This window comes from Calliphora vicina, chromosome 1, assembly GCF_958450345.1.
Source record: "Calliphora vicina chromosome 1, idCalVici1.1, whole genome shotgun sequence".
NCBI classification, from domain to species: Eukaryota; Metazoa; Arthropoda; class Insecta; order Diptera; family Calliphoridae; genus Calliphora; species Calliphora vicina.
This window is the reverse complement of record NC_088780.1, coordinates 75,893,999-75,921,355: the sequence shown is the minus strand read 5'-3', so window position 1 is coordinate 75,921,355 and position 27,357 is coordinate 75,893,999. Positions and strand designations below refer to the sequence as shown.

The following is a 27,357-nucleotide window of genomic DNA, read 5'->3' as shown; positions in this document are numbered from 1 at the left end:
AAAAAATCTGCGTTTGACTCCGACTAAATTTTCCGACAGAACTTATCAAAATTATTCAAAGTTTTCTTCACGAAAAAAAATTTCACGTATATCTAGGAAAAACCCAATCGCAATTAATTAATGTTACGGCAGGTTGCCCTCAAGGATCGTGTCTATCGCCTATTTTATACAATATTTTTACTGCTGATATTCCAAATTTCTCAAACTGTATTACATCAATATTTGCCGACGATACAGTTATTCTATGCTCATATAAACTAGCTACTAATGTAATCTCTAATTTACAAAATGCGTTAATAAGACTAAACGCATACTTTAATAAATGGAATATTATGGTAAACCCAGAAAAAACAAAAGCAATATATTTCACTAGAAAACGCAAGTCTTCTTTTGTACCACAAAGTTCACTTCGATTTATGGATCATGAAATTAATTGGGAGAACAAAGTAAAATACTTAGGTGTTATACTTGATACTAAACTTATAAATAACTAAACAATAAAATAGCCAGAATTATGTACCCCTTTATAAATATAAAGTCAGAGTAAAGGCTATCTTTCACCCTATATTTTTCTATTGTGCTCCAATAGAAATGTCACCTAAAGAAACTTCAGGTATCCCAAAACAAATTGCTTAAGATGATATTTAATCTACCTTGACACTATTCGACTCTACGTCTGCATACATTTTCCGGTTTCGATCTCGTTCAGGATACAATTGAAAAACTAACATCACGATTTAACGCCAAATGTCAAAACTTACAATATAGTCATCTTAACGAACTGATCTCATAATAAATTATTATAGTAATTTATTTTTTTATCTTATACCAAGCTTCATAAAGGTTTTTTTAAATTTTTCCCTATCATTTGTATAATAAATTCATAATTAGAATTCTAATATACAGTCATGGACTTAAGTATAGGCACAAGCCGCATTTTAAAAGAAACTGGTGTTTTATTTGAATAAGAAAACCCGAAAAATTTATTTTATGATTAAATTATAGGAGTATAGGTTGTACATTAAAATAGTAAGCATGAAAATTAAATACATCTTCTTTGCAAAAAAAGTTATTAAAAAAAACGTTAAAAAATTCATTATTTTACTGGACAAAAGTATAGGCACAACTATTTGTACGATAATAAAAAATTAACATTAATTTAATATTTATTTTTCAGTCTTTTTTACTGAATAAGTCTATTTAGCCTATGTTATGTCATTCTTCCATGAAAACAGCTTTAAGCTCAGTCTTATTTGAAATTGGGCGTTTTTGGATTCTTCGCTCCAACTACTCCCACAAATGGTTTAGGTCTGGGGACTACAGGGGGTGTGGCAAGACATGAGCCGTATTAAAAGATAATGATCCTATTTCTTCAAAAAACTTACATATATAGAATCTTCTCATCGAGCACTACATAAAACCTCGTCGTAGCTATCAATTATCTTTTATAGCTTAGGAGATATTCGCATTTGAAAATTAAATTTTCAACATTTTTACCCACCCTACTCCAGTTTTTTTATGACCTCGGTTCCAAATATTTTCTCCACTTTTCTTTTATAGGATTAAAAACAGATGTATATATCAAATAAAGAATTGTTTCAAAATCATGACTGAGTCCAAAGTTACATGAATTTGAATTTAAAAAAATTAAAAAAGGCGATTTTTCGATATTTTTTGGGGAAAAAAGTACTTTTATTCTTTTTAAGTTATCTAAAAAATGTATAATGAATTTGTACTTTTTATTTATTTACAAGTTTTAAATACATAATTAATGATGTATATAAAAATAAAGTAAGGTACTAACAACAAAGGTTTTCGACCTAATATTTTATAATAATGGCTTAAATATAATTATATATTATTGTGTTTTAGTAGTAAATGTACAACTTTTATGTTTTCAATTTTGATTGTTGTTAAAAGTTCAGGCATTTTTCGATATTTTTTGGGGAAAAAAGTACTTTTATTCTTTTTAAGTTATCTAAAAAATTTCTAAAAGGATGTATAATGAATTTGTACTTTTTATTTATTTACAAGTTTTAAATACATAATTAATGATGTATATAAAAATAAAGTAAGGTACTAACAACAAAGGTTTTCGACCTAATATTTTATAATAATGGCTTAAATATAATTATATATTATTGTGTTTTAGTAGTAAATGTACAACTTTTATGTTTTCAATTTTGATTGTTGTTAAAAGTTCAGGCAGACAAATTTTTCCGAATAAATGAATTTGGGCTTGTTTAATAAAGCTGCAGTTGAAAATTAGATGTTTTATATTTATAGGAACATTGTTGTTGCATAGATGGCATTGCTGTTGAAGTGATCGGTTAAAAATGTGTTGATGTGTGATTAATGAGTGTCCTAATCTTAGACGGCTATAAATTTGAATATCATGTCTTGAAGCTTCTTTTGGATATAAAGGTGGGATTTTAAGCAGATTAAAAATTTTGTAATGGTGTTGATAGTTTGTCCAATATATCATTTCTTCTTCTTTAATCTTATTAAAAATAGTTCGTTGAACATCCGTTTTGTTAGAAGAGGCATATGTTATAATAGGGGCAAAAGTAGCATATTTAGCTGCTTTGTCTGCTACAGTATTTCCTATAATACCTATATGACCTGGGATCCACATAAGTTTAATTTTGTGTGATATTTTATCAGGAAATCTCTTATTTTTGATATAATATTGTTTTTGTTATTAAAATTTTGGGTAGCTGTAATTGTTGATTTGGAATCTGAGCAAATTATGAATTTTCCCTTTATATTCTTGTATTTGCTTAAAGTGTGAAGAATTGCTTCGGCAGTAAAAATTGAACAACTTGTATCCAATATAGCAAGATATTCTGTTTCTAGGGAATTATTTATAACTGCAAATGATGTTGAAAAGGTTGTTTTGGAGCCATCAGTGTACAGGATTTTCCAGTTGCGACTTCTATAAAGCTGCCCACACACGGGTGATTTGTGAGTGCGATTTGTTCGTTTTCGACTTGTTAATGGGGCTGTGCGCGAACAAAATCACAAGTAATTGAAAATTTTCAATGACAAATCAGGCGAACAAATCATTCCGTGTGTGGCCAGCTTAAGCTGAAGATATTTCATTGAATAGTGATATATACTCTGTATTTGAGGTTTTATCTTTGGATAAGTGGATTAGATCTGGAATGAAGCTTGTATTTTTTAATATCCACGGGGGTTCCGACGCTGTATATATTTTTTGAGGTCTTAGTTGAATGTCCATTTCAGTAGCAAATTTAAGTGTCAAGAATATAGAAGAGGGGTAACGTGGGGTTCGTTGCGATAAGAGAGTATTAATTCTACCTATAAGGAATTGTTCCGAAGGGAATATAATTTTAGTAATCAGCAGGGAAACCGGAAATATGCTCTAAAAAAAATGTTTTAGGCGCTTTAAATATGCAGTAAAAACTTTAAAATATGCTCTTAAAATTTAAAAAATATGATCTTAAAAAAACAAACTTTTACATAATTTTTAGCCAAAAAAAATTTACTTAAATTTTCAAATAAAAATCGTTGTCTATTGGATCTGAAAACATTTTTAAACATAGAAAATGTTCTTTCGACATAATTTTTAGCCAAAAAAAATTTACTTAAATTTTCAAATTAAAATCGTTGTCTATTGGATCTGAAAACATTTTTAAACATAGAAAATGTTCTTTCGACATCAACTGATGTTACAGGAGCAAATTTAAAAGACAATATTTCTTTAACACTTAGAACGGTTAAGTTTGAATTAGAACTAAAATTTGATATTTAGATGGAGCTATTATTAAAATAGTGCTTATTTTATATTAAAACAAGTAAGAGAGCTATATTCGGCTGTGCCGAATCTTATATACCCTTCACCTAATTATACTTCAAAATAAAAATTATATTTTAATATAAAAAGTTTAAATATTTTTAGGTGAACAAAAATTTTTTTCAGTTTTTTAATTTTTTGGATAAAAAACTTTTTCGAATTGTTATTTAAATTTTAAAAAAAAAATTTCTGTTTTTAAAATTTTTTTTTTTTTTTGGTGAAAAGCCATCTATTTTTCAATTTTGAATTTTAAACAAAGGAAGTAAAAACCTGTAACACAACAGCGAAATATTAGTAAGACAAAATTTGTTTTTGATAAACTCAAAATATGCTATTAAACAGTAAAATATGCTCTAAAAACGCAAAATATCACATAAATATGCTCTTAAAACAAATATATGCAAAAATATGTATTTAAGGGTAAAATATGCAAAAATATGCACTAACAAATCGATGCCAAAATTCTTAAATAGTTCTGAAACGTGTAAATATCTTATCCATGTGCTCATTAGACTCACCAGAAAAAACATGCATTTGCATATTTTGGTTTCCCTGGTAATCAGATTAGTGGTGAGTGTTTTAAAGCGTTGTTTTAATGTGGGTAAACCAGATTCAGCCATTAAATTTGGTGTTGGTGTTGTTTTGAGTGCTCCTATTGCTAGTCTGATGGCTTGATTATAAAGGGGGTCTATTTTTTTTAATTGGGAGTTAGATGCTTTGCCGTATATGTTTAGGCCATATTCAAGTTTAGCTAAGATTATACAACGAACGATATTTAAGGAAGTAGTTGGATGGGAGTTACCACGTCTTGATGTTATGCATTTTATAAGGTTTAATCTTTTGAATATGGTATTTTTTAAATGTTCGATGTGGGTGGACCAAGTGTAAGTTCTGTTAAATATTATTCCCAGTATTTTTAATGATTCAACTTCCTCTATTATGTTTCCTTGTATGATAATATTTGTGCTATTGCAGGATAGTTTTTTTGCATATATGAAGAAGCTTGGTTTTGTTAAAAGATATTTTAGCACCAGTCTTAGTACACCAAGTATATAATGATGTAAATACGGAATTAACTTCATCTTGTATGTTTATATTTTTCTTGTGTTTGCATATTAAATCTGCATATATGACGTGTTTGAAAAATTTGTTGTTAGATATTATAGTATTTACTTTATTTGTTGCAATTTGGAACAATACCACAGATAGCGGCGAACCTTGAGGGATTCCATTGTGTAAAGGTTTAATATATGAAAGGCAGTTATTTACTTTTACTCTTAATTTTCTATTTTTTAGAAATGCGTATATATATATTTTTCCAAACTTGATATTTTTAATGATATTTTTTCCAAACTTCCATTTTTTTAGTTGAGAGATGATTGTGTGTATGCCAATACGGTCAAAAGCCTTTTCAAAATCGATAGATAAAATAGATACATGGTTGTGATGAGATAAGGCTGATGCCGAAATATGGTCTAAATAAGTTAAAGCGTCTATAGTACTTTTATTGGGTTTATATGCAACTTGATGTATGCTTAAAAGTTTATTTTTATGTAATTTTTTCTAAGGTTTTAGATAGACAGGAAATTAAAGAAATTGGTCTATAACCTTGGTTTGGGGATTTGTTATTATTGTTGAGATCTTCCAGCTTTGCGGAATAATACCATTTGTAAAAATTAAATTATATATTTGTTGTAAATGTGATAGTGAATTATTTGGAATATGTTTTAATATTGGGTATGAAATTTTATCAAAACCGGGAGTTTTGCGTTTTAGGGTGGAAAGCGTTGATTTTATCTCAAGTAAAGTGATGTTTTCTTCCAAAATTTTAGACGATTGGTTTAGTTCATAGTTTGTGGTAATATTAACAGCTTCTTTACAATATTTAAATTCATTACTGAAATTAACGTCACAAGATTGATTTGACCAGTTTTCAGCGAAAAGATTAGCAATTTCTGTAGAATCCGAAATTGTTGAGTTGTTTTGTACTATGAAACGTATTTTATTAGAGGCATTGATCCCATTAAGTTTACGTACATTAAGCCAAATTTTCTTAATTGGTGTGTGGGGATTTATTTGTTGGGTAAATTGGAAAAAAGATTCCCTTTTGGCAAGTTTGCTTTTAAATTTGAAGATTGCATTTGCTTTTTTGTATGTTAGTAAATTTTCAGGAGTAGGATGTTTTTTAAATTGGTTAAAAAAGCCATTGTTTGGAATTCCGCAGATTTTGCAATTCATTTGACAACCACTATGTATATTAATGCCTTTTAATTTTGTTGAAATGAGGAATGGAAACATTCGCTGCTGATTTTATAATTTTTAAAAACGGCTTCTTTGTTGACGTTATTTGATACGATTTTGGATGATGAATTAATTAGAAACTGTTGAAATTTTGTCCAATTTGCTTTTTCGATATTATAACGGGTTATGTTTGTGTTATTATTCTGATGAGTGTGTGTATTTTTCTTTATTGCTACATGGATTGGGAAATGATCACTGCCATGTAATTGAGAGTTAATGTTCCACGTCGTATGGACCGCTAAGCCTCTTGATATTAAAGATAGATCAATATTGGTAAAAGTTGATCTAATGGAGAAGTGTGTTGGCCTGCCATCGTTTAATAATATGAGATTTGAGTTTGTAAGAAGATGTTCAACTAAAGAGCCTCTTTGGTTTGTACAGGGTGATCCCCATAGTTTAGAGTGAGCATTAAAGTCTCCTAAAATTATTGTATTATCACTGTTTTTTGATAAAATTGATGATAGTTCCGTAGTATTAAGTTGTTCTGTGGGATGTAAGTAGATTGATATAACTTTTAGTTTAAAACCAATATATATATCAACCTCAACATAGTAATCTGTTACTTTTAAAATATTATATTTAAGATTATTTTTAAAAAATAATGCAGATCCACCACGTTTTCCCGTAGTGCAATGAGAAAGTGATGCATTAAAGCCATTAATTTTTATAGAATTAGTACTATGGTGAGTTTCCTGTAGAGCAATAATGTCTGGTGAATTATCATGTATTAGTAGTTGTAGTTCATGAAGGTTATTATAAAAACCATTTATATTCCACTGAATAATTTTGATATCCATTTTGAAGGTAAAATAATTTACTTAAAACTCCATGTCAGAAAATGAGGAGTCTATTTCAGGTCTCCTGTCGCTGATTTTACAAGGATTGTGTGAACTATCAATAGATGAAAGTGATGTTCTATATTTAGATGAGGTAGTTGGTTTATCTGAAGATTTGTCTTTGGTTGATTTGTCTTTGTTAAGCTGTTTGGATGATGTATGTGTTTTGTTGTTTTGTGAAGATGTTGTTTTGTTGTTGTTTGTTTGATTTAATAAGTTTGTGTTCGAAGTTTGATTTGATTTGGTAGGTATTAAAGTGTTATCGGTAATTGGATTTTGGCCATATATTGAAAAATTTGACCTTTGACCTTCACAATTTAAGGTTTAACGTTTTCCAATTTTAATAAAACCTTCAGAGTATATTTAGAATTATTTGGGCTTAATATTCTGAATAGGTTTTACTTAAAATTCATAACAGTAAGGAAATAGAGCACATTCGCCAAAAAATGGCCATATAATTGGTTTTTCTCGAAAATTTCAAAATTTAAATCGCAGGTACGGAAAAACTATAAGAGATATTTTCATAATTTTTTCACATTTTTATTCCCTATTATATTCTCAATAAATCCCAATAAGATGATCAAACAATTCTGAAATTTGTTTAACAAAATTTTTAAAAATTTGAAAATGGAGTTTTTAAACTGCCGTTAAAAAATTTTTATTTGTTTGGTCATACCTGCGAATAGGTAAAGGTATTCTACGAAGATAAAAACTCATATACAAGTAAATATGGATATATTTTAAGTAAAAATAAGCTTTTATTTTAATATTTATCAAAATATGTTAATTTTGTTCCTACATTTCTGGTTCTAGTTGCCTGAGACACGTTAATGACCTGGCGAATTTTTAATAACTTTAACATTTTTTGACCAATTTCTGTTTTGTATGTCTCATTAGAACGACAATTACGTACACATTTCTATTCTTTTAAATTAAATTGCAAAAGTAATTTTTTAATGCCAAAATTTTTACAAAAACTAAAAAAAATACATTTTTTCCCCTTGTAAATGCATCTCAAAACTTCAGAGGGCTTGCGGCACGTCTTAACCCCAACCGATTTACCTAAAAATTTTTTCAGGATGATTTTTTTACTAATGTTCACCAAACTGAGGGGTGAGAATGGCCAAAATCCAACTTTCGATTATTAAGGGCCACCCTAATGTAGATGTGTGTAATACACATTGAGTATATTCACCAATTATATTTTGTTTCTTTGTAAATCTTATTCTCTAACAAAATAGAGAGAGTTGTTTATAATGAGTTCTCATATGAGCAACTCTATCATACGTAAACAGCACAAACACCCAACAACAACATTCTACAATGTGGAATGAAATGAGAATTACAAATCAAACACACGCATGCATAATTTGTATGTATTTGAGTGCGTTTGGTGTATTTTTATACCCTTCAGCTTCGTGAGAAGGGTATATATAAGTTTGTCATTCCGTTTGTAATTTCTACATTTTTCATTTCCGACCCTATAAAGTATATATATTCTGGATCCTTATAGATAGCGGAGTCGATTAAGCCATGTCCGTCTGTCTGTTGAAATCAATTTTCTGAAGACCCCAGATATCTTCGGGATCCAAATCTTCAATAATTCTGTCAGACATGCTTTCGAGAATTTTGCTATTTAAAATCAGCAAAATCGGTCCACAAATGGCTGAGATATGAGGAAAAAACCAAGACAACCTCGATTTTTGACCTATTTTTGACCTATATCTGGATTACTAAGACATTAATATAGACAATATGGATATCTGATGATAGATATTTCAAAGACATTTGTAACGACGTATATAAGACCATAGTAAGTTGGACCTACAATGGGTCAAAATCGGAAAAAAAAATTTTAACCCAAATTTTTTTTTTTTTCAAAAAAAAAATTTTAAAAACAAGAAAAAAAAATTTTTAAAATTTAAAAAAAAAAATTTTAAACTTAAAAAAAGAAAATTAAAAAATTTAAAATAACAATCCAAAACATTTTTTTTACATAAAATTAAAAAAACAACTGCAAAAAAAAATTAAATTTTGTTTACCTAAAAATATTTAAAATTTTGAAGTATAATTTGGTGAATGGTATATAAGATTCGGCCCAGCCGAATATAGCACTCTTAATTGTTTTTTTATTTTTGTTGTTATTTTTTTTTCAACATACAATTGTGCATGATTAAGGACGTATATATTTATAAATAGATTTGTTTGTTGTTGTTGTTTTTTCAATACACAAACTGTTTAAGTACAAATTAATAAATTTCTAATTTTTTACCCAGTTTAACATTGTTTGGGTTAATACTAGTTAGTAGTTTGGTCTACTCCTGTTTTTATACATCTTTGTTAGGAGTTTCTACACCAAAAACTAACTAGTATAACCGTTAACGGTACTTAAATATTATTGGCCACCAACATAATAGATTTCTAGTTAGTTATAATTATAACTTCGTCTCGCTACCATATATAGCTAAAGGTAATAAATAAATTGAGATCTTTTCTCAACTTTACAAATTGAAGAAAACTATTGTGTTTTTATTTCTCTTGTTTTTTATTTCATTTCTCTTCCCTAATTTGCCGCTGCGCAAACATTTGGTCCATTCGAGCCGGATTTTGGCTGTGAAATTTTGAGAAACTGGAATAACTTAACATATTTCTATTAGTCTTCCTCACAGGAACCATATTGTTTTCAACAACAGCAACAACATTCATCATATAAATATTAAATATCTTCATTTATTTAACAAGGTGCGTATAGTTCAGTATTTAAAAGTGAGCTTTTGCATAAGAAAAATAAATTTCACACACACACATATTAAGTGCAACATAAAAAAGAGAAAAAGTTGTTTTTGTGGTAATAGAAAGAACAATTATAAAGAAAAAGTATTTTTAATACTATTTGAATTGTGTTAAGGATCGTTTTACAACCATTAACATTTATTTTTATACAGTCCATTACTTTGACACTTTGTCATTACATTCTTTCGTAAAGTACAATTTTAGTCAACTCCGGGTTTTTTATTGTGGACGGACATATTGTGTGAAAATAATTTATTTTATTTAATTATTTCGTAAAAAGATCTTTTTCGATTTGATCGCGATTTAAATTATTAATTATTAAAATTCTCTGTGCTAAAAATAAAGTTTTTTATTTATACATATATTTTTATTTACAACGGGAGTGTTAAATTGTTTATTTTTTCGTATTCTCTTTTGTGCTATATCCTTCATACGTACATACATTACAAACGTGAGTAGCTTTGTTTACTTTTACAATACGTATATATACGCGTGTTGTTGTTGTTATTCAACTAAAGTTACATTAGTCACTCTACTGTCCGGTATAATCGCGACATAATAAGTTTGTGATTTTTTAATCGTAATTATTATTTTTTGGATTTTTTACAAGGAAATAATATTGTTTGCAATATTTAAATACATTTTAATATTTTTATTGTTTTTTTCGTGACATAAAAGAAAAAAAAAAAGAATTGTAATTATATTTTTTTTTATTATTTTTAATTAAATTTTAATTCGAAAATGTCTGCCACACCTCTTGATAATTTTATTAGAGAGTCCGACGCTCTTATTAAATTCGCTACTGCTTTTGTCGAAATGCGCGATGATACTCATTCGGTTTTCACTTTGGAAATTCGTGGTCGGGAAATCACTTCGATTTGGGCGGATATTAAGCCAGTTTATAAAGAGTGTCTTAAATATTTGGAAAGCTCAGATCTTGTTGACACAACTGATGTTGAAGCGGCGAAATCGAAATATGAGGCTACGTTTAACGCTTATGTTAATTGCTTAGGTACAATAAATGAGAAGCTATCTAACCTCCAACAGAAGGCGACTATGAAACCTTCTAGTCCGGACGTTAATACTGCTCATTCTATTGACAACACTGGCCATAATATGCTTCTTCCCCCTTGCGATATCGATGATTTTGAAGGTGATTTTGTTTCGTGGCCAACTTTTAGGGAACTTTTTACCGCGATTTATATTAAGAACTTACGCCTTAGTAATATTGAACGCTTGTGTCATCTGCTAAAGAAGACCAAATGCGAAGCGCGGGAAATTGTTTCTAAATGTCCTCATACTAATGAAGGATTTGACATAGCATGGAAAAACTTGAGCGATACATACGATAATCCACGATTATTGGTCAACGACCAGCTCAAGAGGCTTTTCGGTCTTCCTTATCTAGATAAGGAATCAAGCTCCGAGTTGAAATTACTTCAACGGGGTATAATGGGTGCCTTTCTGCTATGTCAACGTATGATATTCCTACCCAGAACTGGGATCCGATATTAGTGTTCATTTGCATTCAGCGATTGCCATCTCTAACTGTTAATTTGTGGGAACAGAGCATAAAAAATAAGTCGGCTATGTCACTCTGGAAGGAGTTGGACAAATTTCTTGCGGAAAGAGCCATGACTTTAGATTGCGTTCGTGACTTAAGGGGTCCAGAGAACTCAACTAGGCCTTCCGGGCATAAAGTTAAGTCACATCATACGAATGCCTCTTCATCGACAAACGCTTTGGAAAATAACTCCTCTGCTTCGAATAGGTTTTGCCCATTATGTAAAAAACAAACTCATATGTTACGGTCTTGCCTCCGGTTTAAGCAATTATCTGTTTCTGAAAGATTTGCGCTTGTTAAGAAGAACAATTGCTGTATCAATTGTTTGTCTAAAGTACATATGATAAGGAATTGTGGTAGTCAACATAATTGTACCATTTGCAATAAACGCCATCATACCATGTTACATCGTGAAGAGCCATCAACTGAACCTTCGGAAATTAATGCTGGTGCGAGCACTTCGGTTTCACGAACCAACAACTCCATACCAGTGAATTCTTCTCTACAGAGTGGTTCTAATGCTAACAATTCCGCGACAGGAAACATTACTCACGGTAATAATTCTGCTACGCCTTTTAACAGGCAGGTATTTCATTCTGCTGAACATAGATCTGTCCTCCTAGGTACTGCTATGGTGAATCTTCTTCACATGGGTATCACGTACCCCGTTAGGGCAGTTATTGATCCAGGTTCTGAAGCGACTTTTATCTCAGAACGTTTACAAAACCGTTTGAAACTTCCTACGAATTCTACGAATGCTCGTATTTCTGGAATTAACCAGGCTGTTTCAGCTACTACGAGGAAGATTTGCTCGATTCATATTGGTTCTCCTCTTGATTCTTCGCGAACATTACAAACAATGGCTCTTGTTATTCGGGATATTTCGGGCAATTTGCCGTCTTTTACGATCCCATCGTATATAAAGGATTATTTGCCTAACATTCAGCTAGCTGACGTAAATTTCTTTGACTGTCGTCCAGTAGATATTTTAATTGGAGCGGATCTTTATCCTGACATTCTTTTGGGGGATATTCGTAGAAATATTTTGGGTTCCCTGTTAGCTCAAAATACCATTTTTGGTTGGGTAATAACCGGTCCAATTGAACAGTCTTCAATACAAGTTTATTCCACTAAGGTCGATTTTTCTGAGGAGGATACCCTTAATCAAAATCTTCTTAAGTTTTGGGAACTTGAGGAGACTCCGAAAAGAAAAATTCTATCTCCCTTTGATAAATATTGTGAGGAAAATTATAAGGCCACAACTTGTCGTGGTTCTGATGGGAGATACGTAGTCGACCTTCTTTTTAAATTAGAATTTCCTGAGACATTGTCTTTGGGAACGTCTAGGCCTAGCGTGATGGGACAATATCTTAGGAATGAATCATCTCTCGAACGTAAACCCGAAATTAAGGAAACTTATGACGACGTCGTAAGGGAATATTTAGATTTAGACCACATGAGACCTGTGTCCTCAACAACTTTACATTCTTGTTATTTGCCACATCATCCAGTAATGAAGCCTGATAGTAAGACAACAAAATTGAGGGTAGTTTTCAATGCCTCGCATAAAACATCGAACGGAATAAGTTTGAACGACTGTCTTTATGTTGGACCTACTTTACAAGCGGACTTAGTACTACTAATTCTTCGCTGGCGACTTTTTAGGTTCGTTTTTAACTGTGACATTACGCAAATGTATCGACAAATACGGGTGGATCCCACACATACTTCATTCCAGCGTATCTTATTTAGGAACCATCGGACGGAGGAAGTGAGGGATTATGAGCTGCAGACAGTAACATTTGGCGTTAATTGCGCACCGTACCTTACAATTCGGACACTTTTGCAACTGGCGGACGATACGGAAAAGCAGTACACTCTCGCTGCGCACATTTTGCGTGATTGTATGTACGTCGACGACGTCTTAACTGGAACTCACGATATTTCGACTGCAGTGATCGCTAGGGATCAGCTGATAGCAGCTTTATCTTCTGCAAAGTTTGAATTGCGGAAATGGACCTCGAATGAACAGACAATTCTAGACAGCATTCCTTTGGACCATTTAGTAGACGCTAAATTACTGGAATTCGTTGAGTCTAGTGGCTCAAAGACTTTAGGTATACAGTGGAACGCTCAACTGGACTCGTTTTATTTTAGAGTGAATCCAATTCCACATAAATCTGGGTATACAAAAAGGGAAGTGTTGTCTACTATTGCGAAATTATTTGACCCAGTGGGTTGGTTAAGCCCAGTCATCATAGTCGCGAAGATTATCATGCAGAGGATATGGCTTGATAATAAGGAGTGAGATCGAAAAATTCTTAACATACATATATGTTTATAAAAAAGAAACCACTAAACTTACAGCTTTAATTTTTTTTTTATTTGATTGAAATTATTATTACAATTTACAAAAAAAATTATTTTTATAGTTTTAATCACTAGTGATGAAATTTTGAACCTTTTTCGGAAACCCTTCCATTAACGTTTTTATAGTGCTTTATGTCACTTTGCTCGAACATGTAGTCCATCTCCGTTTAAAATCTACCACACTTTTGGACACCTTTTTTGTACTCTTCAATTCTCTTTTAACAAGAGCCCAATATCTCTCCACTGGCCTTAGCTCCGGGCAGTTTGGAGGATTTGCCTCTCTTGGTACAAATACCACATTATTGTTCTTGTACCACTCAAGGGCTTGTTTGCCATAGTGACAGGATGCCAAGTCAGGCCAAAAATAAGTGGACACATTATGAAGTCTTATGAATGGAAGCAGCCTTTTTTGTAAACATTCCTTGATGTAAATTTCGGTATTTATAGAGCCCGTTGTAACAAATGAGTGGCTTCTTTTGCCGCAACTGCATATTGCTTGCCATACCAAGAACTTTCTGGGAAATTTTGTCTGCTTTTGGGTCCTAAACTTTTCTTCAACATTCCCTCGAGCATCAGCAACATAAAATTTTTGACCTGGAAGTTGCGAAAAATCTGCCAGAACATACGTTTCGTCATCCATTATGCAGCAAGAATATTTTTTTATAAAACTTGACTTCAATTTCCGTGCTCTGTTTTTGGCCTCTAAATTTTTAGTAGCGTTCCTGTCAGGAACTTTTTGAGCCTTGTATGTTTTTAAACCTGCATTAGCTTTAACTTTTCGTACCAAATAGTCCGAGCACTGAGCTAACCGGGCTGCTTTCCTACCGGATGTGTTGGGAGCTCTTTTGAAAATGCGTTCTATTTTTTTGGCTTTAGAAACATCATGTGGACCATTCCTTCTACCTGAACCAGGTTTTCTATCAACTGACAAGTTCTCCCGGTACTGTTTAATAACATTGGAAACAGTTTGACGGCAGACCTTTGTATGCTTGGCCAACTTTTTGTAAGACCAAGTTGGGTTTTGTTGAAAATATTTAATAATTTCAGTACGCACTTTTTTCTGGTCACTCATTTTAATCAGATTAACAAAAAAATTAATATAATTGACATTACACATAATAACTGACATGTTTTTCAAAGGTAACTTGATCAAAAAAAAATTCAAATAATACTTGGGTTAAAAAATGTAATGAAAAACGTGTGTTAAGAATTTTTCGATCTCACTCCTTATTAACTGGGATGATAAACTTCCACTGGCAACGGAGAATGAATGGAAGAAATTTGTGTCTACTTACCTTGAAGTAAATAAAATTAGAATTCCTAGATGGGTTCATTATACTCCCAATTCGTTTGTCGAACTACACGTTTTTTCTGATGCCTCGGAAAAGGCATATGCGGGGGTAATTTACATTCGTGTAAGAAATTCTAGTGGGGAGATTTACTCCAATATGCTTACTTCGAAGACTAAGGTAGCTCCCATAAAATCAATTTCTTTGCCCCGCCTTGAACTGTGTGGTGCATTACTTGCCTCCGAATTATTGAAAACTGTACTTCGCGAGATTTATATTCAGATAGATCATGTTTATTGTTGGACGGACTCTACAATAGTCCTGTCATGGTTGAAAAAGACACCTAGTACTTGGACGACATTTGTTGCAAATAGAGTCTGTAGAATTCAGGAGAATGTAGGTAATCACAATTGGTACCATGTTAGATCTGAGGACAATCCTGCGGATTTAGGTAGTCGCGGAATTTCTCCTAGCGAGCTTGCGACAAATTCTCTTTGGTGGTATGGTCCAGAATGGCTTCGCCGTGAAAAGAATGAATGGAAAATTTCCAATCTTTCCTCACTTGACACGGATATTGAATGTCGTGTTAAAACACATGCGTCGTTTTTTAAAGACGTGACGGGAAACGATATTTATGAGGATATTCTTGCGAATTATTCTCACTTGGATAAGGCTCTTCGAATAATATCCTATATATTGAGATTCTTTTATAACAGCCATCCCTCTCACAAATCAGGTCGTAACTTGTACGAAAATTTTAATATGGTAGTTCTGAGATAAGAAGAGCTAAATTACATTTGGCTAAAGTCGCTCAGAAGCGATATTTTTACGATGAATACCGGTGTCTTCTAAAGAGAGAACTTTTACCTTCGAAAAGTTTTATTCTCACACTGAACCCTTTTTTGGATGAAAATGGGGTGATGAGACTTAATGGACGCTTGGAAAAGTCGCCGACTTTAACCTACTCCGAAAAGCACCCTATTATATTACCGTATTCATGTAGATTTACATTACTTTTAATAGAATTTGTGCATTTGATTTCCATTCACGGTGGAAATCAGTTAATGCTGCGAATACTTCGTATGGAATTTTGGGTCCCACGTTTGAAATGTAAAATTCGTGGAGTGATAAGTCGTTGTAAATGGTGTATAATTGACCGTAAACGAGCGTGCAGCCAGATTATGGCAGCTCTTCCACCTGAGAGGATAATTATTAATAGACCTTTCACTAATACTGGGATTGACTTCGCTGGTCCCTTTGAGATCAAAAGTTTTACTGGTAGAGCTTGCAAGATCACTAAGGGCTACGTTTGCATTTTTGTTTGCTTTTCAACTAAAGCAATTCATTTAGAGGCTACATCAGATTTGTCAACGCCAAACTTTATGGGAGCTTTTCAGCGTTTTATTTCCCGTCGAGGTTGTCCAAATACGATTTTTTCCGATAATGGCACTAATTTTGTGGGTGCTTCGCGTCAATTAAAAAAGGATTTTAAATCATTTCTTAAGGAAAGTCAGTCTCTGATATGCTCTTCTTATGGAGTTCAAGGCGTTTCATGGCGTTTTATCCCAGCCGGCGCTCCCCACATGGGTGGTCTTTGGGAAGCTGGTGTGAAGAGTTTTAAACTTCACTTTAGAAAACAAGCTCAAGCCTTTAAATATACCTTTGAAGAGCTTTCCACTATTCTGGCTAGAATCGAGGCGTGTTTAAATTCCCGTCCGCTATGTCCCATGACGGATAATCCTCAGGAGCCAGTTGCTCTGACCCCTGGACATTTTTTGATTGGTTCGCCCTTACTAGCACCCCCAGAGCCTCCAACATTAGAATCGCCGATAAGCTTAGTTAACCGGTTTCGGAAAATGAAAGCTATTACTCAACAATTTTGCGAACGATGGAGGAAAGAGTATTTAGTGAGCTTACACAAACGCTATAAATGGAAAAATCCGACCCGCGATATTCAGGTTAATGATCTTGTCGTAATTCGTCACGAACAACTACCTCCCACTTCTTGGCGTTTAGGTGTCGTTTTGAAGGTTTATCCGGGAAGCGACGGACACGTTAGAGTCGCGGACATACGGACTACAAATGGTATTGTAAAACGACCCATAACTAAATTGGTCATTCTGACCAATTAAATGTAACTTTCGATGTAATTCTTTAAAAATCTCTATTGCTTCATAGAAATATGGAATCTATTGCCAACTTATTCGACGATGTTTTGATCAACTACGACGAGGCAATGGAGATTTCGGAGCCTGCGCCATCGGCAACGTTGTCACCCGTCTCTATTGAGGTACCTACCACATCCCCTGTGACTTCAACAGCATCGTCGTCAACTACTATCACATCATCGTCGACAACTACTACTAATATTACTACTTCGGAACCTGCTGCCCAACCAGCAGCAGTCATAGCTACAAGTTCCGTATCCGATCCTAATGCGGCACCAACGGAAGTGACGGGTTCGAATATGAATGGTCGGGTTAATGATCCATCGCGATGGGAAAGAATAGATTTTGTCGTCTCACCATTGGTTCCCTATACGACCGGTCCCAGAAAATTTGTATTTCCGCACGGGTTACTGAAATGGTAGGCATACGGACACCATCGGAAACCGTTCCGGATAATATTAAAGAACATTTTGCTGGATTGGAACTTGCCGATCCTTCTTTCAACCATTCCGGTAGGCTTGCCCTCGTTTTAGGACCTGAAGTTAACCCACACATTATGAAAAACCGTATATATTCGAACCCGGGACTTACGATGGCCCAATATACCATTTTTGGTTGGGTAATTTCTGGGTCATCTCCCTTTTAATTTTTTTATCATGATCACGTCGAGGTCCCTAATGGCCTAAGTACTACATCAGATTCATAGATCGACGGGGTCCTTACTGGCCCATTTATTTAGCTATGAAAACCTGAAATCGACGGGGTCCTTCATGGCCCGCTCTTAATAATACATTTTTTGAAAACAAATAAAAAATACTAATGAATTTAAAGCTCACTTTTTTGTTTAATATACTTAATACTGAACTATACCTTTAATTTTAAGTATATTTCTAAATTATTGTTGCAACATATCATTATATTGCAAGGTGGCCGGTAATGTTTAAGTACAAATTAATAAATTTCTAATTTTTTACCCAGTTTAACATTGTTTGGGTTGTTGGGTTAATACTAGTTAGTAGTTTGGTCTACTCCTGTTTTTATACATCTTTGTTAGGAGTTTCTACACCAAAAACTAACTAGTATAACCGTTAACGGTACTTAAATATTATTGGCCACCAACATAATAGATTTCTAGTTAGTTATAATTATAACTTCGTCTCGCTACCATATATAGCTAAAGGTAATAAATAAATTGAGATCTTTTCTCAACTTTACAAATTGAAGAAAACTATTGTGTTTTTATTTCTCTTGTTTTTTATTTCATTTCTCTTCCCTAATTTGCCGCTGCGCAAACACAAACCTTCATCACTGTAGGTCTTGTATTTAGTATTTATATTAAGGTATACTTTGGTGAAGGGTATATAAGATTCGGCACAGCCGAATATAGCTTTCTTACTTGTTTTTATGTAAAATTCAACTTTAGAGCAAAAATTCTCAAATCGCATAGTCGATATCAAAATTATAATAATCTATTTTAGATGGCCCAATATGTTCTTAATTATTTTGTAAAGGGTTCCGATAACCCCGCCCCTGGTATGGATATTATAGCCAAAAAAAAGAGAAAATCCCATTTTTGGAATTTTTCAATACTGTTTTGGGAATTCCGGGATTCCTGATTACAAATTTCCAAATTTGTTTTCCTTTTTCCATTCTCAATAAAAAAAGTCTATATAAGTGTAAAATTTTATTACATATTCATATATAAAAATTTTATTTCAATTTAAAAAATGTCTATCTATGCAAAAACTCAATAAAATGCATTTTTTGTCATATTTTTCAAAAAGTATTCCATGTTACTCCATTCAAAAAATAAGCTGACAGGTGTTTCGTACTTTTTCGAAATTCGAAACTTTTAGGGGAGAAAACGGGTAAAAACTGTATTTTGGTACTTTTTTGGCACCCTATGTATCTTTTAAACCAATAAACATAGAATCAAATTTTAAATCGTATTCTTTACTTATCAAAAAATAAAAAATATAAGTTAAGTCGAACCCTTAAGGAATAAAAATTGTGTTTATTTTTGGTACTTTTTCATAAAATGTTTTTCTATAATTTGACATAGACATACGAATATTTTATTATGAGCTCCCACCACGTTACAGAAATTTATTTGAATAAAATTGTACCACCTCAATGGGTATAAAAAAAGGTACCAAAAAGGCGATAAAATCGGGAAAATACATTATATTTGAAATTATTAAGCCAATTTTGATATTTTTTTTAGCGTTGGTTCCTGGATTCATACAAAAATTAACTAACAGGGTATTATTTGGAACTCGAGTACCAAGGTGTATATTGGGCCAAATCCGGGTAAACAGTTTGGTACTTATTTTAAAACATTAACTCATTAACACAGATTTTAATATTTTGAGACATGCCTGTAGCATAAACAATTTTGGCAAAATGGAATATTTTTAAATTTCAAACTTGAGGGGTGTTCAAGGAAGAAAAGGGAAATTTGTACTTTTTTCCTAATGGTACTTTTTTAAAATTTTAAATTATTTCAGTTATCGACATTAAAGTTAGCTGATATGTATCTGAGTGAAGTTAGTGTTAGGAATAGGGGATAATATTTAGGTACCAAAATGTGTGAACTGAACTACATATATGTACTTTTTTGTTCTTCTAATGGTACTTTTTTGAAATTTCTATAAAAATGGACTTAGAAACATGAAATTAAACATAAGTGAGTGAGTGAAAATTCTGGTACTTTCTGGTACTTTTTCTTAATTGGAATGGTACTTTTTGTAATTTCTTCACCAATGAACCTAGAAACATGAAATAAAGCTTATATTTTTTTATTTATTTTATTCATTCAAGTAATACAAAGCCTTCAAGGCCAAAATTACATATTACTTAGCAATAATACCTAAGCATAGGAAAAAAATTAACAAGGTGTTAAATATAAATAATACAAATAACTTATTAATCTGAATTTTCTTATATATAACGGTTCCCCAACCGTAATGTAAAAATTAAAAAGAATTTGAAAAAAGTAACAATAATTAAAGAAAAAAAACAAACAAAAGGCCCAAATCAATAGCAGCACTGAAAATTGTACTCAATGTAAGAAAAATAACTTAAATTAAAAATTAAGCTTGTACATAAATATACATTTAAACAGCTCCATAGTTTGCAAAAAAATTCAAAAGTTTAATTCGGAAAACATTATTGGAATGTGAGAAAATACGCAGCTCAATTGGTAAGTAGTTCCAACAACGAGCAATTCGAATTATAAATGATTTCTCATAGAAAGAATTATTAATTCTAGGCACCAAAATTTGGGGACTTCTAGTCGATCTACTAAAAGTAAATTTATTAAACAACGGTAATGGACTTCCAGTTCTAATTATCTTATGAAAAGCAATCATGCACCGAAGTATAACAAAATCAGAAAAAGTGCATTTTAAAAATTGTTTAACATAAATGGATATATGATCCCTTCGACCTACATTGTATACAAAACGAACAATGGTATTAACAATACGATTTATTTTATATAGATCAGTAGAATTAGTACCTGATACAACCTCAAGTCCATATGTGACTTGAGACATTAAAAGGGAATATGCCAACTTATATCTAATATGTTGAGGGTAATATACATTAGTAGAAAATATTTTACGTTAAGTCTGCAATACCCTGGAAACAGTAATACCGATATGAGCAGCAAAATTCATAATGATAATGACCCAAAACACACATCCTGCTATATTGAAGATTAGTTCCGTGAAAATAATATAAGTCTCCTAGTTTGACCAAGTCAGTCACCGGATCTAAATCCAATTGAAAACCTTTAGGGGGAGTTAAAACACAGAATAAGTAAGCAAACATTTCAAAACAAAGGTCAATAAAGGTCAATTTTGTGATTTTGTTAAAAAAAACGTGGTATGAAATCCCTTTGGATACCTGCCGTAAACTAATTAGCAGTATGCCAAGAAGAGTCCACTAAATTATTAAAAATAATAAAGGATACACTAGATATTAATAAAACTAATAAAAATAAAACAAATAATATTCAACTATAACTTTTAATTTAAGGATTTATACAATGTACTTATTATTTTGTCCACCAATTTTATGAAGTTTTTTTATTTTTCATTTAATAAAAAAATTAGTTTATGCTATTAGGGGATAAGTGATTGTGTTTTATGTTAAACATAACATAAACTAACTAAATATATAAATAATATTTCATTTAAAATAAATATAAATTTTTAATTCATCAAAAGATGCGGAAAATCTCATGTACTTATTATTTTGGCCATATGTGTATAAACCGAGTGAGTGGGAAACCACAAGTGTGGGTTTTTTGGTACTTTTTCTATATTGTAATGGTACTTTTTTGAATTTTCTATAACTATGGACTTAGAAACATGAAATTAAGCATATATGGTCCTAGGTGAGTGAGAATTCTAGGGGGAGACTTTTTGGTACTTTTTGTTTATTCTAATGGTACTTTTTGGAATTTTCTATAACAATGAACTTAGAAACATGAAATTAAGCATATATGGTCCTAAGTAAGTGAGAATTCTAGGGGGAGACTTTGTGGTACTTTTTCTTTATTCGATTGGTACTTTTTGTAATTTCTTCACAAATGAACCTAGAAACATGAAATAAAGGTTATATGGACCAGAGTGAGTGGGAATCCACAAGTAGCTGCTTTTTGGTACTTTTTGTTTATTCTAATGGTACTTTTTTTAATTTTCTATAGCAATGGACTTAAAAACACGAAATTAAACATATATGGTCATAAGCAGGGAAACCGGAAATATGCTCTAAAAAAAGCGTTTTAGGCGCTTTAAATATGCAGTAAAAACTTTAAAATATGCTCTTAAAATTTAAAAAATATGCTCTTAAAAAAACAAACTTTTACATAATTTTTAACCAAAAAAATTACTTAAATTTTCAAATAAAAATCGTTGTCTATTGGATCTGAAAACATTTTTATACATCGAAAATGTTCTTTCGACATCAACTGATGTTACAGGAGCAAATTTAAAAGACAATATTTCTTTAACACTTAGAACGGTTAAGTTTGAATTAGAACTAAAATTTGATATTTAGATGGAGCTATTATTAAAATAGTGCTTATTTTTTATTAAAACAAGTAAGAGAGCTATATTCGGCTGTGCCGAATCTTATATAGCCTTCACCTAATTATACTTCAAAATAAAAAATTTAAATATTTTTAGGTGAACAAAATTTTTTTTTCAGTTTTTTAATTTTTTGAAAAAAAAAATTTTTTTTTAGTTGAACATTTTTTTCAGTTTTTTCATTTTTTGGATAAAAATTTTTTTTTTCAAAATTGAAAAATAGATGGCTTTATTTTTCAATTTTGAATTTTAAACAAAGGAAGTAACAACCTGTAACACAACAGCGAAAAATAAGTAAGACAAAATTTGTTTCTGATAAACTCAAAATATGCTATTAAACAGTAAAATATGCTCTAAAAACGCAAAATATGACATAAATATGCTCTTAAAACAAATATATGCAAAAATATGCATTTAAGGGTAAAATATGCAAAAATATGCACTAACAAATCGATGCCAAAATTCTTAAATAGTTCTGAAACGTGTAAATATCTTATCCATGTGCTCATTAGACTCACCAGAAAAAACATGCATTTGCATATTTTGGTTTCCCTGGTCATAAGTGAGTGAGAATTCTAGGGGGAGACTTTTTGGTACTTTTTCTTTATTCGAATGATACTTTTTGTAATTTCTTCACCAATGAACCTAAAGCCATCAAATTAAGCTTATATGGACCCGAGTGAGTGGGAAACCACAAGTGGGGGATTTTTGGTACTTTTTATATATTCTAATGGTACTTTTTTGAATTTCCTATAATAATGGACCTAGAGTTTCCAAAAAACCGCGTTGTCGGTTTTAAAAAATTAAAAACCGATCGGTTTCAGTTGTGTGATAATTTATTAAATATTAAGTATTATAGAAACAAAATTAGTTGATAATATAGGAAATGATATACAAATCTAAAATTCAAACTTGACGGGTTATGGTTTAGTGAATGTGAATTTAAAAGTGATAATCAATGGTACTATTTCCTTATTGCAATGGTACTTTTTGAATATTTTATAATAATAAACCTAAAAATTTAAAATTAGGAACACATTTTGCATTTTCTATAATAATGGACCCAGAAATATGAAATTAGACATTTACAATTAGATTCACAAAGTGAGACTTGATAGTACTATTTCTTTCTTCTAATTGGGGTGGCGAAGCGCACCGGGTCAGCTAGTTCTACATATTTTTTTCAAGCCTCCTAGATTTTTTATGAAAACAAAAAAATCAAGGCTGATTTATTGCTTGTTTATTTATATTGAGTTTGAAAGTGTCAAATAGTTGTTTACTCTTTGTGGTTGACATTTATAATATTTAAATTGAAAAAATAAAAAACGAATAATTATTCAAATACATTTATGAAAATCAATTAAATAAGTTGTGTATTTTGGATTTGCGAGTATTTTACATATACAGCTTAATGCTTAGAACTCCTTTCGCGATTTAGGTTGTGTATTTTGGACTTGTGAGTATTTTAAACAGACAGACAAAACTAAATGCTGATTTTCATTACAAACTCCTTACAAGAATTAGTTTGTGTATTTTGGACTTGCTACAGTTTTACACAAACAGATGGACACTGTTAAATGGATAGTTTAAAAGTTATATTGTAATCACTAAGCTTTTTATTCACGTTTGACGCATTTATAAAAAATTACCAGTAATTTATTTATTTTTTAATTTTTCTGTTTTGACATTCTCAATCTCTTGACAAATAAAAAATATTGTCTTTGTTGTGTTTGTTGCCGAGACGCTCTCACCTGATTAATACACCTTGAAAAAAATATAAAAAATCATACTATTTAAGAAATTAATTATAAATTTTATGAATTGAAATCAATTCATTCTATTTAAGTTTCAACTTTTTTCTGTGAAGATTTCTTAAGAAAATGTTTTTTATTTGAAATATTTAAAAATTTACTGGTTTTAAGAACTAGCTTGTTAATTTATTCTCAATATTCATACTAGTTCGCGTATTACGGTTATTCAATCTTGTAAACATCATGATTCAAATATATTATATGTGTTCTTTTTGAAGAAAATATACATTTTTTGGAAATGGCCCAGCTCACGAAAATATGTTGGGAGACATTTTAAAACAAATCAAGGTTTAATATAAGGGGGGTAACAAAATCTCTTTTTCATCGCCATACGAAGTGAGACCCTCTAATGTACCTAAATCAAATGAGGAGCCGCAGAACAAATGTTACTTTTCCGCATTTTTTCTAAAATTGGTTTTTTGGTATTTTTATTATATTTTTGTTGAAATCTTCTAGAAACAATCAAGTTAGCAAACATTTTTAATTTTTTTACTAAGTAAATGGGTTCTAAAAAAATTTGTGCTTAACAAAACGTACAACACTAGTATAAAACGAAAAAAATTAAAATAAGGATTAAAAACATTCATTTAAAATATCGTTAAAAAAAAGCATAAAAAAGTTTGTTATGCGTATGTTGTTTAAAAAAACTAACTTTTTAAATTTTGTTTTTAACAAAACGTTAACAAACGGTTCTTTTTCCGATATTAAAATGGTTTTATATCAAACATCCTTAGCATTTAATGAGGTGACTTATGGCAGTTAGATGTATCTATTGATAAGTAAGAAACTTGTTACCATTTCCAGGTTCATGCAGTTTTTTAAGTGGGCGAAATAAATAAAACTCAGTATCCCAAAAATTTGTAATGACCGAAAAAGTACCTTCTGTTCTGCGGCTCCTCAAATAGCGTTGAGTTTTAAAAATAACTTTCAAATTACATATATAATTACAATTACCTTATCATAAAGCATTTTTTTCTCATTAGGGGAGTCATCAGTTTCTTCTGGACGAGATTGAGATATTGTCGTCGTTTTGATTACATTTTCTTCTCGTAAATATACGTCCAAAAGGCTTGAGAAAGCAACTCCAGCCAGCATGCAGACAACGGGAGTTAACGTTAGCATTAAACGAACCATTACACCAGCAAAATATACAGCACTTATGGCATACAATATGACAAAAACAAGCTCGTCGTTGATTTTTTTCACACAATACCAAACACCCACTGGAAAGGCACATATTAAAATGTGAAGATCAAAAAAGAATGAAAACCATGTGGTTGGCTGATGTTCTGATACAGAGGCAATAATAGGTATATGTATCTTAGCATAACCTGTGTCCCACAAGGAATAAAATCTGCCACTCCATGGCGCAATTACACCCATCATTGTAAATGTTACAACTGACAAGAAAACAAAGCCAGCTGCCAATAATCCTCCAATTAAGAATAGTTTTTTAAACTCATTGCGAGAAAGTACTGATTGAAGATAGCGCAAAAATCCCACAGTAATTAGTAATGCAAAAACTCCAAGAGCTGCCATGTGTTCACTTGTTCGAATAGGTTGAAATCCTACAAATGGTATTTGCATCGAGAGTAATAGACCTAATATGAAAAATGTACTATAACTGGTCAAAAGACGTGGCGAATATCGACCCATTAACAAAAGTACAAATACGTGGAGGGGGATTAAGTTAATAATGAAAACATATCCGCCCCAGGCTGAAACCATGTAAAAATACGATAAAGCTGCTGCTGCCGACCAAAATACTGAACCAGTTTTAACAGCTCGCACCCAAAGAAAATAGGTAAATTGAAGTGCGAATATTGCAATTCCTTCATTATCATATGAGCCAGCTACTGATCTGCTGATATATCCAGGAACTATGGCAATAAAACCAGCAGCGAAAAGTCCAGCGCCAGAAGACCACAACTCTTTAGTAAGCAAATATGTAGAAATAGATGTAAGCCCACTAAACACTGGCGCTAAGAAAACGCAAATATCGCGTATATGGACTGGTATATTTAATGCATGAAGTAAATAGTGTATGCCTCCAGATGTAATCATTAAACCAGGATAAACAGTGCCACCAACAATGCGACCCAATGGATACCACGCTCTCTCATCAAACCAATTAAGAAACTTGTAAAATCCATGTTGCACCATATATGCTGTTGCACGATAATTAAACCAAGGATCAAATTCATGAATGATTGACTCAAAACGAATAACGGCAAACAAACGAGAGGAGAATCCTGCAATCCATGCTATTAGCAATACAGCAAACGTTATTAAACTGCTGTAACCTGCTGTTTTTCTATTTAACATTGGACGATTCATATCATTAGTTTCACTGTTAATTAATAACTAATACGAATTATATTTTTCGATAACTAGACTTATTACACATATAAATAACTTATTATATTGACACGTCGTTCTTAAAAAACACCGGCAATACAGTGCTACCAATATACAACAATCTTTCTATACGTGAAAATTTATTCCCCAATTATCTCCCGACCTAGAATACACTTTCTATTTAATGCCACCTAAGCGATCGTCTCTACGCGTAATTTTTATTTCTTAACATAAGAAATATCGTCGGAAGCAAGGCGAATTCATACAAGGTGGTGTCAGTTCTACAAAAACAACGATTGGTCTTAACAAATGTCAAAAAACCAAAATGAAAAATTAAACAAATAAGTATTTAATCTTAATATAATGTAGATAATTCAATAGTTAGGGCTTTACTTATTTATGTAAACAAAAAACATTTTGTTAATAAGCTTAGAATATGTAGATATTTAAATATAAAAACAAGCTTTGACAGTTGTTAGAACCAAAAAGCGAAAAAAAAAATTATCAGCTGTTTGACTGACTCCACCTTGTATAAATTCGCCTTGGTCGGAAGAATGACGAAACTTAACTCCCTGTCTATACCTGATAAATTTGTATCATGAAAAACGTCAAAATGGTTGTCAAGATAACAAATTATCAAGTTTAGTCGGCGTATTAGTATTATTGACAAAATTGTTAGTGCTTTTGCTCAGACAACTTTGTCTTGACAACAAACGTCATTAGTTGTTATGATAAATATTTGTCAAGTATAGACAGGGGATTATATATTATTTACATATTGCAAACACAGTTCAAAAGTGACACTAAACAAAAAACTCAAAATTAATTTGTCGGGTTATATAAACCCGAAAAATGTATTTTACGCTTAAACTATGCACAATACACTTGTTTATCTATACAAAAGATATTAGTGTATTCTGTTGTTATTAACTGTGGCTAAAAAACACTAATGTC

General features: G+C 31.5%; 1 protein-coding gene across 1 annotated transcript in view; it reads right to left on the bottom strand.

Annotated features, from left to right (window-relative positions):
* The window catches only part of Stt3B (catalytic subunit 3B of the oligosaccharyltransferase complex), a 44,303-nt gene extending 17,875 nt beyond the window's left edge, over positions 1–26,428 (bottom strand). Inside the window, exon 1 of the mRNA XM_065514980.1 lies at positions 25,000–26,428. Within this exon, the coding sequence (XP_065371052.1) occupies positions 25,000–26,382 (1,383 nt within the window). The 5' untranslated portion in view covers positions 26,383–26,428. The remainder of the gene's footprint in view (positions 1–24,999) is intronic.
* Between the last annotated feature and the right edge of the window lie 929 nt (positions 26,429–27,357).